The sequence below is a fragment of the Topomyia yanbarensis genome, chromosome 2 (genome assembly GCF_030247195.1).
Source record: "Topomyia yanbarensis strain Yona2022 chromosome 2, ASM3024719v1, whole genome shotgun sequence".
Taxonomy (NCBI): domain Eukaryota; kingdom Metazoa; phylum Arthropoda; class Insecta; order Diptera; family Culicidae; genus Topomyia; species Topomyia yanbarensis.
In genome coordinates this window covers 290,972,263-290,986,516 of record NC_080671.1, presented here as the reverse complement: position 1 = coordinate 290,986,516, position 14,254 = coordinate 290,972,263, and the positions used below count along the sequence as shown (strand labels likewise).

General features: G+C 32.5%; 1 protein-coding gene across 10 annotated transcripts in view; it reads right to left on the bottom strand.

Annotated features, from left to right (window-relative positions):
- Nucleotides 1-14,254, bottom strand: part of LOC131683263 (clathrin heavy chain) — a 343,996-nt gene that overhangs the window by 161,312 nt on the left and 168,430 nt on the right. For 9 of the 10 annotated variants that reach the window (XM_058965096.1, XM_058965093.1, XM_058965100.1 and 6 more), the window contains 3 exons: nt 9,247-9,333; nt 8,963-9,182; nt 8,815-8,836 (listed from right to left, as the gene is read on the bottom strand). In XM_058965096.1, coding sequence (XP_058821079.1) covers nt 8,826-8,836; nt 8,963-9,182; nt 9,247-9,333 — 318 coding nt within the window. In that variant the 3' untranslated portion in view covers nt 8,815-8,825. Of the gene's footprint in view, nt 1-8,797; nt 8,837-8,962; nt 9,183-9,246; nt 9,334-14,254 lie in introns of those variants that run through there. The other variant, XM_058965094.1, reaches the window with a different exon arrangement.

Sequence of the window (14,254 nt, the reverse complement as noted above, 5' to 3'; positions counted from 1 at the left end):
TCTGTGTTGAGAGAGCACATGTTCATTTGGATGGGTTGGGTACGTTTGTTAGATACGCGTGGTGCATGAATGAAGCGAAATGATTATCTCCCTATCGCCCTTTTGTTTGAAAAAGTTGTTTTGCGTATTTGGCTGAGGCTATGCATTTGTGAGCGAGGAATTTGATATAGTTTTCGCTTTTTTACCTTTAATTTTGTCTCACCAACAAGTTTTTTGTTTCGCAAGGGTGTTTGCTAAGGCTACGGGACCTGTTCGCTTGTCATGTCGTCGCTGTTGTGCTATCTTATGACAAACGCCATTTTGGGGTAAACTGAGTTAGATATGCCACATTACTTGTCGAAAAAATCTCTACAAAGTGGCGTTTTCAGAATTTTGATATTCTGCTTAGTTACTGAGATATAGCGAGAAACGTGCTGAGAAATTTTAATTTTTTTGCTTCAAATGACTGTGTCTGGGGATTGGCTCAAATTATCGTGATGCATAAGATGTTTTCATGTGTAAAACTATCTGAGAAACACAATGACACAATCATTTAAAAAAGAAAAATACACGAAGTGTGAGAAAAATGCAGTTTTAGTTTTAAACTGGAAATTTAGAATATTTGGCGACACTATATCAAAAAAATACTATTTTTTCTAGATTCCCATACTAATTTCCTTCAAAATGCATCTTATCGATTGTTTATAGACCAAATGAAGCCAAAGATATGAATAAAAGTTTATAATTGATGGTTTTTTTCTATAGAAAATTTTCCATGCGCGATTATGACACGCCATATAAATTTTGTCATCAATACACACTTATGACACGTGTGAGTGCGACTTTTGTTTACATTTTTAGTAAATACTCGCAACATAGTCAACCGATCTTCGTAATATTTGAGAGATTATTACAGAATGTGGACGATGTGGGTTGTGTATTTGGAAACGATGAAATTGCGTTTGTATTCGGTGTTAGCCTCTCTGTAGCGAGAGTAATTGATCGTTGGCCCATGCGTGCGATTTTTTGCACTCGTGTTGATGTTTGACAAAGCAAGAAAATGTGATCTCGCTATCCTTTTTCGTTACGCAAAAGCAGGGGTTACGGCACCAGTTCAATTGTATACGGTCGTTGTGCATTTGAGAGACAGGAATTTTCGATTATATTCGATGGTCTCTGGTGACTGGTCTCTAACGTAGTACATGGTGTTTTTTTCACACTCATAATGGTGTGTGGAAGAGGTGAGAAAATATGATCGCGCTATTGCTCGCACGGCTACGGCACTGATTCGCTTTAAAAACGACGGGTCTTTTTCATATTCGTGTACGAAATATCCAAAGGAAGAGTAGAGGTTGTGAAGGATGTAGGGACTGAGATGAAGAGAAAGAGAATATTAAAATAAAATTGTGAGAGCGAAGAGAGAAATATGGACAAAGTAAACGAGCAGGAAAAAGTTCGGCAGTTGTGTGATTGACTTTGAACGAGGAAGTCTGGCTGGTAGAACGTCCGCACACGACAGTGACCAGTCCCCACTCTACTATAACGCCCACCCTCTTTACGTCCTGCTAATGGCAAAACCAATACGTTCTCTCCCAGCTGTCGGAAGAAAAATGTTATGACATCGCGATTATAGTTATTAAACAGCTCCGTTCTTGGGCGGTCATGACATCTCGAAATCATAACATTCCCGAAGAACAAGTTCAAAACGAATTGGGCAACACCGTGTAAGTTCATTAATACACTGCACCACTCAGAAACAGCAATGTCTTCGGCTACTGTTGGCGACCGACACGAAGTGAAGAGTTCCGATTACCGCTCGTGTGTGTTGTACCTCTCGCAGTAACCCGGTAACTCATTAAGACACTGGTGTGCTATAGCAGCATGTAGCAGCAGTGCCTGTGGCTGGTTGTGATTGTATGAAATTTGGTGCCAGCCGCATTTGATGTTAACGGTTCGCAAGCCTGCACTGGGTACACTTGATCCCTATCATTAGCTCTCTCAAACACTTTCGAAATGTAAAAAAATAGAAAAACATCATTTTCATAAAGTGCCTGGCACTATTAATTGATCTAAAATGTTTTTTCTGTGAACATATTATGGTATAAGTTACTGAAGGTTGAGAAAGCCAGTTAAACAGTACTGATTTATCGCAAATACTTGTCTTGACTTTCTACTGTGATTGAAGTTTGTCGTGCATCTAAAAAGATAGTCTAATTAATTAATTTATCAGGACAGGTAATTAGCTGAACATTCGTGTCTATTAGTCATGTGTGATTTGTTTATTTAGTCATAGCAGGCAGGAAATCATGTTACCACACGTTTTTACAAAAACCTCGTCTGACATGATTTTCAAAATTGTTCATATTACTGACAGGGCATAGTGTTCGAATTTACATATTATTCATAGCTCTCACGATTAAAATTGACTAGAAAATGGCGAATTTTGCAATTTAAATTTTTATTTCATTGAAAAGCTATGAGAAAAAAAAACAAAAATTGGATCAAGTGTACCCACTCTCCCCTATATATATTCAAGACATTAAAAAAAAAAGCAAAATAATTGTGATTAGTATCGTAGTTATAATAAATAAGTAAACGATTTCTCATCTGTTGTTTGTTTCCTTGTTCGTAGTCCTGCTTCCTGTTCCTGATATGTTTGGGCTATTGGCTTTTCGTTTCCTTGGCCGTCACGTTCTCTTGCACCGAGTTGCATATATTGTAGCAAGAGAAACAAATGAAAAGACAAAACAAAAAAATGAAAATGAATGCGAAATGCTCTCCTTCCAGACCGCGAACATAACCCTTACTTTCCCTTTGCTTATCATTTTGGTACCAACTAGGAAGCACTTGGCCTTGTACCCACGGCTCTTCCACCATCCTCGTGGTTTTCTCCATTTATCACTGGCGTCACATGTGATATTTGGGTACGGAAAATGATTTCCTGAGCAGACAATCACATGAAAGAGGATTGCCAGGTAATTAGTGCACTTTCTGCACCAGGTATCATATCGCATTTGTAGATACACATATTAAGTGTATCTACTATACGATATGATGGCCGGAAGGATAGATAAGCAACCCAAGCTCCCCTTAAGCCAAGCAAAGAAAGATCAAGCAAAAAATCTGAATTGATGTTTCAACCATATGCGATATAGTCCGTTATTGTTCACATTTTGTAATAATGGTCATTCGTAATCAACGATAGTTTATTAGGATATAGCATGTCGTTTTAATTCTTCCCAAAAGCCACTTGTGCCTAGATTATTGGGAAGACCAAAATACGTTCCACAAGATTACAGAAATAGCTCAATTGGTAACAGTGGCAGTAGTTACGGCACCAGTTCAATTGTATACGGTCGTTGTGCATTTGAGAGACAGGAATTTTCGATTATATTCGATGGTCTCTGGTGACTGGTCTCTAACGTAGTACATGGTGTTTTTTTCACACTCATAATGGTGTGTGGAAGAGGTGAGAAAATATGATCGCGCTATTGCTCGCACGGCTACGGCACTGGTTCGCTTTAAAAACGACGGGTCTTTTTCATATTCGTGTACGAAATATCCAAAGGAAGAGTAGAGGTTGTGAAGGATGTAGGGACTGAGATGAAGAGAAAGAGAATATTAAAATAAAATTGTGAGAGCGAAGAGAGAAATATGGAAACGAGCAGGAAAAAGTTCGGCAGTTGTGTGATTGACTTTGAACGAGGAAGTCTGGCTGGTAGAACGTCCGCACACGACAGTGACCAGTCCCCACTCTACTATAACGCCCACCCTCTTTACGTCCTGCTAATGGCAAAACCAATACGTTCTCTCCCAGCTGTCGGAAGAAAAATGTTATGAAATCGCGATTATAGTTATTAAACAGCTCCGTTCTTGGGCGGTCATGACATCTCGAAATCATAACATTCCCGAAGAACAAGTTCAAAACGAATTGGGCAACACCGTGTAAGTTCATTAATACACTGCACCACTCAGAAACAGCAATGTCTTCGGCTACTGTTGGCGACCGACACGAAGTGAAGAGTTCCGATTACCGCTCGTGTGTGTTGTACCTCTCGCAGTAACCCGGTAACTCATTAAGACACTGGTGTGCTATAGCAGCATGTAGCAGCAGTGCCTGTGGCTGGTTGTGATTGTATGAAATTTGGTGCCAGCCGCATTTGATGTTAACGGTTCGCAAGCCTGCACTGGGTACACTTGATCCCTATCATTAGCTCTCTCAAACACTTTCGAAATGTAAAAAAATAGAAAAACATCATTTTCATAAAGTGCCTGGCACTATTAATTGATCTAAAATGTTTTTTCTGTGAACATATTATGGTATAAGTTACTGAAGGTTGAGAAAGCCAGTTAAGGGACCGTTCATAAACCACGTAGACCGAAATTTGAGAATTTTTAACCCCCCCTCCCCCCTAGTAGACCTTAGTAGACTTTTACCAAACCCCCCCCCCCCCCCTCCATCAAAAGTCTACGTAGACTTTTAATTTTTTTATTCGCGGGAAAATTGTAATTAGCAAGAAGCACATTATAATGTTCAATTAAAAATTAGCGTTCAGATTTTTTTCAAGCTTTTTTAAATATTAAAGAAAGGTGTTTCACATTGGTTTTTTGTCTATGATTGAGCAAATCAATTAGTACCAATTCAAGGTGCCTTCCAACGTTTGTGTACTTCTTTCGTTCAACGTTCGGAATACTTCTTTTCAAGGTTAGTCACTCAAATATATGTAAAAAGATATATTGCTATAACTAGCTTAAATTTTGGCCGAAGTGTGCGAACAATGCAGAATTGCTAAACACTTTTTGAGCCTTACTGGTGCATTCAAAATTGTTAAATTATAAGAAACATTTACGAAATAATACTGTCGATGTGTACTATCATCTAGACTAAAATAATAAACCAAACATGCACACAAATTTCACTTTTCGTGAACAAATTGCAATATATAGACGTAAAATTTAACGGGTGTTTAAAGATTTTGAAATCAGTGTAAATGATTGCAAGAGAAACTGATTAACTCGAGTAAACACTTTGTTGTTGATGTTTAACTACACTACTGCTTTAACCACCGAAATCAATAAATAAAAAATAAAATTAATCCACTTATTGTTAAAAATCGGGTGTTTTGCTGTTACAATGCTTAACTTTGACCATTTTTTACGTTTTTATGGCTCATACATTTAATGGTCCATGCATGTCTGCTAACTAGTGATGTCTCAGATGATTTCACAGTCAAAATCTTCCGTCGAGAGGAATTTTGGGCGAACGTCTTTGGAACTGTCATTTTGTATTATTCCTAGATCAAAACTATATCGAAATATACACAAGAAACAACACTGTGTGAGGTTGTCCAAAAAAAAAATCGTGGGTTCTGGGTTGAGTGGTCGCTTAACGAGTAGTTACCTCAATAGTGTACTAGCTTTGAAGTGTCTGCATAAATACTGAATAGACCGATATTTTGAATACAACTCTCTTTAAATCCCATTTATAATTAGTAATACGAGAATAACAAAAAATAAAAGTCTACGTAGACTTTTTCAAAGACCCCTCCTCCCCCCTCGTAGACAAACGTAGACTTTTGCCAGACCCCCCGTCCCCCTTATGAGTCTACGTGGTTTATGAACGGCCCCTAAACAGTACTGATTTATCGCAAATACTTGTCTTGACTTTCTACTGTGATTGAAGTTTGTCGTGCATCTAAAAAGATAGTCTAATTAATTAATTTATCAGGACAGGTAATTAGCTGAACATTCGTGTCTATTAGTCATGTGTGATTTGTTTATTTAGTCATAGCAGGCAGGAAATCATGTTACCACACGTTTTTACAAAAACCTCGTCTGACATGATTTTCAAAATTGTTCATATTACTGACAGGGCATAGTGTTCGAATTTACATATTATTCATAGCTCTCACGATTAAAATTGACTAGAAAATGGCGAATTTTGCAATTTAAATTTTTATTTCATTGAAAAGCTATGAGAAAAAAAAACAAAAATTGGATCAAGTGTACCCACTCTCCCCTATATATATTCAAGACATTAAAAAAAAAAAAAGCAAAATAATTGTGATTAGTATCGTAGTTATAATAAATAAGTAAACGATTTCTCATCTGTTGTTTGTTTCCTTGTTCGTAGTCCTGCTTCCTGTTCCTGATATGTTTGGGCTATTGGCTTTTCGTTTCCTTGGCCGTCACGTTCTCTTGCACCGAGTTGCATATATTGTAGCAAGAGAAACAAATGAAAAGACAAAACAAAAAAATGAAAATGAATGCGAAATGCTCTCCTTCCAGACCGCGAACATAACCCTTACTTTCCCTTTGCTTATCATTTTGGTACCAACTAGGAAGCACTTGGCCTTGTACCCACGGCTCTTCCACCATCCTCGTGGTTTTCTCCATTTATCACTGGCGTCACATGTGATATTTGGGTACGGAAAATGATTTCCTGAGCAGACAATCACATGAAAGAGGATTGCCAGGTAATTAGTGCACTTTCTGCACCAGGTATCATATCGCATTTGTAGATACACATATTAAGTGTATCTACTATACGATATGATGGCCGGAAGGATAGATAAGCAACCCAAGCTCCCCTTAAGCCAAGCAAAGAAAGATCAAGCAAAAAATCTGAATTGATGTTTCAACCATATGCGATATAGTCCGTTATTGTTCACATTTTGTAATAATGGTCATTCGTAATCAACGATAGTTTATTAGGATATAGCATGTCGTTTTAATTCTTCCCAAAAGCCACTTGTGCCTAGATTATTGGGAAGACCAAAATACGTTCCACAAGATTACAGAAATAGCTCAATTGGTAACAGTGGCAGTACCACCACCATAGGATGTTAACAATCTAACATGGAAGGCTTAAATCACAGATTACCATAAATCGATAGAATAAGAAAACGTTATTCGAACTGAACTGAGTGAGTCAGAAAAAAACCGATTTAATCCACCTAGCAGTGAGATGAGACATTTCTTACACATTTCACTATTGGATTAGTTTGCAGAACTCACGAGAAGTAGGCACCCAACTAGAGGTGGGACGAAAACAGTTTCTAGTCTTGCACGAAGAAAATCTCGAATAAACTGAATGAATTATAGAAATCAACAAAACGACCGAAATAAAAAAGTAAAGCAAAAAATGAAACAATAGGTTTTTAAATTCATAAAATGAGTAGAAAAATTAATGTAAATCAAAATTATAATATATACGAATCAAATTAGATTAGGTTATTATATAAAAATAAAGATTATATTTAGAAATAGTTATAAGATTAATAGAATAAATTGACTCATACTAACAAATTGAATGAAATAAAACGAATGACTGAACATGAAATGCATAAAATTAAAGATATGAATAAAATGAATCAAATGAATCGAATGAATCAAATGAATCAAATGAATCAAATGAATCAAATGAATCAAATGAATCAAATGAACCAAATGAACCAAATGAACCAAATGAATCAAATGAATCAAATGAACCAAATGAATCAAATGAATCAAATGAATCAAATGAATCAAATGAATCAAATGAATCAAATGAATCAAATGAATCAAATGAATCAAATGAATCAAATGAATCAAATGAATCAAATGAATCAAATGAATCAAATGAATCAAATGAATCAAATGAATCAAATGAATCAAATGAATCAAATGAATCAAATGAATCAAATGAATCAAATGAATCAAATGAATCAAATGAATCAAATGAATCAAATGAATCAAATGAATCAAATGAATCAAATGAATCAAATGAATCAAATGAATCAAATGAATCAAATGAATCAAATGAATCAAATGAATCAAATGAATCAAATAAATCAAATGAATCATATGAATCAAATGGATCACAAGAATCAAATGAATCAAATTAATCAAATAAATCAAATGAATCAAATTAATCAAATGAATCAAATGAATCGAATGAATCAAATGAATCATATGAATCAAATGAATCACTTGAATCACATGAATCGCATGAATCAAATTAATAAATGAATCAAATTGATTCAATTCATCCAGTGAATACAATGAATCAAATTAAAGAAATGGATTAAATGAATAAAACGAATGGATGAACAAAATGAATAAAGTAAAAAAGAAATGAAATGCATAAATAAAACAAACGAATCAAATAAACAAAATGAGCTAAAGTGATAAAATGAATAAAAAGAAGAAAATGAGCAGAATTAAATGCATTAAAATAAAAAATTGAACAATGGTAAAAGGTTATAAATTAATATAAAGAAATAAATTGAATCAAATAAATTATGTGGATGAAATGATTAAAACTGAAAAAGTAGTCAGATTACTAAAATGAAGAAACTGAACAAAATGAATAAACTGAAAAAAAATGAATAAAATGCATACAATCAAAACAATGAATAAAATATGTTAAATTAATGATATGAGTAAAATGCACAAAAAGAATAAACTGATCAGAGTGAATCCAAAGAATGAAACGAATAAAATAAGTAAAATGAATGCAGATGAACATAACGAAAAAAAGATGCGGAATGAAATAATTAAAACGAAATGGTCATATATTTGAAGCTAAAAGCATTTTTGAATAAAGAAAATGAATAAACCGGATTGTACGAATTTGAGAACCATTGCATCAGAAAGTTTTGAAATGTTTTTGAAAATCCCATCTTCTGAGAAAAGGCTAATAAATATGCAATGGACTTTCTAGGGCTTCCATCTTTTTTTGGTTTTATTCTTTTTGTTTTCATGCTTCTTTACTTGACGGCGTCGTTTTAAGATTATCTGGTGTTTCTTTTCTACTTTATTGTTGGACCTTAATTAGTTATCTTTAATACTCACCATTATTTATCTTAGCTGAACGCTGCTCGTGCACATGCGAGTCGTAATTAAGAGGACAGAAAATAAATGATTTTAGTGTCTATCAATAGAACAGTTAAACAAAGACTACTACAGATGCAGGATGCAGGTTCGCGTTTGTTTTACATACCACCATATCCGGGATATGGTGAAATATTGGGTTGCGGCGCTACGTAGCCTCCAGTGTACTGTGGAGCATACTGAGACATTCCCATACCAGGGCCTGCTGTTAGCATGAGTTGGGGTTCGGGCAAGATGATTGATTTATGCTCCGAACGCTCACCCTCTTTCTGTCGTTCAGCATCGGTTGCCTCCAATTTGTCAACTTTAGAGGTGTATTCCCTTGTCACCTGTAAATTAAAACCAAATTTTAAACTCATTGTCGTTACCCTATTACTATAACATATTGTTAACCTGAATTAGGTAGGGCATTGCAAAATCCATGATGTTGTGACGCCAAGCTAGCTCAAGAATGATGTCGGGACGCAATAAATCGTAGCACTATATAGGAATAAAATATCATGTATAAAGGCTCAAATAACTCAGGTATTTGATATAAAATAATGTGGAATAAAGACTAAGTAATACTAAAAATTCAATGTTATGAGTATGAGAGCTATTGATACAGAAAAAATATGTGAGCTGAATGATCAATTCCAATAATTGAATTCTCACACATTCCAAACGGCATTAGGACAACCGATCATGCCGAATAATTCTATGTGAATGGGCTTACTCCCAGGTAAGCAATAAGCAACAAAAATGCACTTCCAACGTCCTATAATCATTTATGACAGCTTTTTCATAAATAATTATTTCGTGTTCATTTTTTTCAAAAATATTGTTGCGACTGAAATACCTATTATGACAATGTCGACATCCACTCGGCGCAACTCTCAACCGACCACGAAAAGAGAGAAGAAATGTCATCAATGTCATGTAGATGGGGAAGAGATAGATCAGAAAAATGTGTGCTCGCTGCTGAAGTGAACGTGTCGGGAAAATTTATTTTGGATTTCCTTAAAATTAATATTGATATATCTTAAAACTAAATTTAACAATTAAACATCGGAGCAGTTAGAGTAAGTACTATTTAGAAGATGAAAATGGTGAATTAAATCTAGCATAGAATTATTAACTATGTTAAATCTAATCTAACCTAAAATGGAATTTCAGATCCCGGAATATTGCGAGTTAGCTAGACTGGAATCGTCTGATAGGAGTTTATTCAATCTACGGGTTGATCACCAATATTGTGAGTAGTATGATAAATTGCAGTCGAATGAAAAGACTAATAAAATCCATTTTTTTTAGCTTGAAGCTAACCGATATAAAACAGTGTTTGCTGTCAAGAATTGGCCAGTAACTTACGCCCACATTCTTCAAGAATATTGTACGTGGGTCGGAAGAACTCTTCGACACCAGCGGTTACCATTGTCGTCGATGCAATCGGCCGGACTCGGCCGAGGCCCTCATGGTCGCATGCGATCAGTGCCATACGTGGGAGCACTTGGGATGTGCAGGTGTGACCGAAGCAATAACTGAGCTCCCGTACACTTGCCAAGAGTGTACGTTAGGTGAATCGGCTAGAGCAGCTGTCCTTCAGCTTCTAAAACCCCCAAAACCGGAAGGGAAAACTGCCAAAACATCGAATAAAAGCGTGGGGTTGAAAAGAAGCAAGAAAACCGTGGCTCCTGTACCAGAAAGTGTAACTTCCAGCACTCGCGCTGCTCTACTCGAAGCACAAATGAAATTACTGGAGGAAGAGCAGCAGATGAAAGAACAAGCAGCTAAGGAACAAGCTGCTCTGAGGACCCGAGAAATGGCAGAGAAGCAGCGCCAGATAGCCGAGATGAAATTGCTGATGGAGGAGGTGCGAGAGCTGAAACTTCAGGATGAAAAAGCCTTTCAAGCAAAGCAACAGTTGATTCGGCAGGAGTCGCTGGAACAAAAACGAAAACTCCTTCATCAAATAGCAGCGAGTAGCAAAGCTGTTAAAACAGTACACTCCAGAGGCGGGTTTAAACTAAGAAACTTTCGATCAAACTCAATTGACACCGAAGGATCTAAATACCTACTGTTGGAGAGAAACGAATCAGCAGAATCAGTCCTCGGCATGCGTTGGATACCGAAGGATGATGCGTTCACATACACGTTCGCGCTTCGCGGTGACCTACAACCAATCCTAGCAGACGGCCACACTCCCACCAAGCGTGAGGTGCTTAAGATACTCATGAGTTTATTCGATTCGCTAGGCTTTATCTGTTTCTTCCTTACACATGGAAAAATACTAATGCAGGATATATGGGCTTCAGGATCCGATTGGGATGATCAGATAAACGCTGCCCTCTATCAGCGCTGGATAAAATGGACAGATCTCTTTCTACAGCTAGACAGCATTCGTATTCCACGTAGCTATTTCCGACCTCTGTTCCCGAAAGACATCCATCATTATTATTATTATTATTATTATTATTATTATTATCATTATTATTATTATCATTATTATTATTATCATTATTATTATTATTATTATCATTATTATTATTATCATTATTATTATTATTATTATTATTATTATTATTATTATTATTATTATCATTATTATTATTATCATTATTATTATTATCATTATTATTATTATCATTATTATTATTATCATTATTATCATTATCATTATCATTATCATTATCATTATCATTATCATTATCATTATCATCATTATCATCATTATCATCATTATCACCATTATCATTATTATCATTATTATCATCATTATCATCATTATCATCATTATCATCATTATCATCATTATCATCATTATCATCATTATCATCATTATCATCATTATCATCATTATCATCATTATCATCATTATCATCATTATCATCATTATCATCATTATCATCATTATCATCATTATCATCATTATCATCATTATCATCATTATCATCATTATCATCATTATCATCATTATCATCATTATCATCATTATCATCATTATCATCATTATCATCATTATCATCATTATCATCATTATCATCATTATCATCATTATCATCATTATCATCATTATCATCATTATCATCATTATCATCATTATCATCATTATCATCATTATCATCATTATCATCATTATCATCATTATCATCATTATCATCATTATCATCATTATCATCATTATCATCATTATCATCATTATCATCATTATCATCATTATCATCATTATCATCATTATCATCATTATCATCATTATCATCATTATCATCATTATCATCATTATCATCATTATCATCATTATCATCATTATCATCATTATCATCATTATCATCATTATCATCATTATCATCATTATCATCATTATCATCATTATCATCATTATCATCATTATCATCATTATCATCATTATCATCATTATCATCATTATCATCATTATCATCATTATCATCATTATCATCATTATCATCATTATCATCATTATCATCATTATCATCATTATCATCATTATCATCATTATCATCATTATCATCATTATCATCATTATCATCATTATCATCATTATCATCATTATCATCATTATCATCATTATCATCATTATCATCATTATCATCATTATCATCATTATCATCATTATCATCATTATCATCATTATCATCATTATCATCATTATCATCATTATCATCATTATCATCATTATCATCATTATCATCATTATCATTATCATTATCATTATCATTATCATTATCATTATCATTATCATTATCATTATCATTATCATTATCATTATCATTATCATTATCATTATCATTATCATTATCATTATCATTATCATTATCATTATCATTATCATTATCATTATCATTATCATTATCATTATCATTATCATTATCATTATCATTATCATTATCATTATCATTATCATTATCATTATCATTATCATTATCATTATCATTATCATTATCATTATCATTATCATCATTATCATTATCATTATCATTATCATTATCATTATCATTATCATTATCATTATCATTATCATTATCATTATCATTATCATTATCATTATCATTATCATTATCATTATCATTATCATTATCATTATCATTATCATTATCATTATCATTATCATTATCATTATCATTATCATTATCATTATCATTATCATTATCATTATCATTATCATTATCATTATCATTATCATTATCATTATCATTATCATTATCATTATCATTATCATTATCATTATCATTATCATTATCATTATCATTATCATTATCATTATCATTATCATTATCATTATCATTATCATTATCATTATCATTATCATTATCATTATCATTATCATTATCATTATCATTATCATTATCATTATCATTATCATTATCATTATCATTATCATTATCATTATCATTATCATTATCATTATCATTATCATTATCATCATCATCATCATTATCATTATCATTATCATTATCATTATCATTATCATTATCATTATCATTATCATTATCATTATCATTATCATTATCATTATCATTATCATTATCATTATCATTATCATTATCATTATCATTATCATTATCATTATCATTATCATTATCATTATCATTATCATTATCATTATCATTATCATTATCATTATCATTATCATTATCATTATCATTATCATCATTATCATTATCATTATCATCATTATCATCATTATCATCATTATCATTATCATTATCATTATCATTATCATTATCATTATCATTATCATTATCATTATCATTATCATTATCATTATCATTATCATTATCATTATCATTATCATTATCATTATCATTATCATTATCATTATCATTATCATTATCATCATTATCATTATCATTATCATTATCATTATCATTATCATTATCATTATCATTATCATTATCATTATCATTATCATTATCATTATCATTATCATTATCATTATCATTATCATTATCATTATCATTATCATTATCATTATCATTATCATTATCATTATCATTATCATTATCATTATCATTATCATTATCATTATCATTATCATTATCATTATCATTATCATTATCATTATCATTATCATTATCATTATCATTATCATTATCATTATCATTATCATTATCATTATCATTATCATTATCATTATCATTATCATTATCATTATCATTATCATTATCATTATCATTATCATTATCATTATCATTATCATTATCATTATCATTATCATTATCATTATCATTATCATTATCATTATCATTATCATTATCATTATCATTATCATTATCATTATCATTATCATTATCATTATCATTATCATTATCATTATCATTATCATTATCATTATCATTATCATTATCATTATCATTATCATTATCATTATCATTATCATTATCATTATCATTATCATTATCAT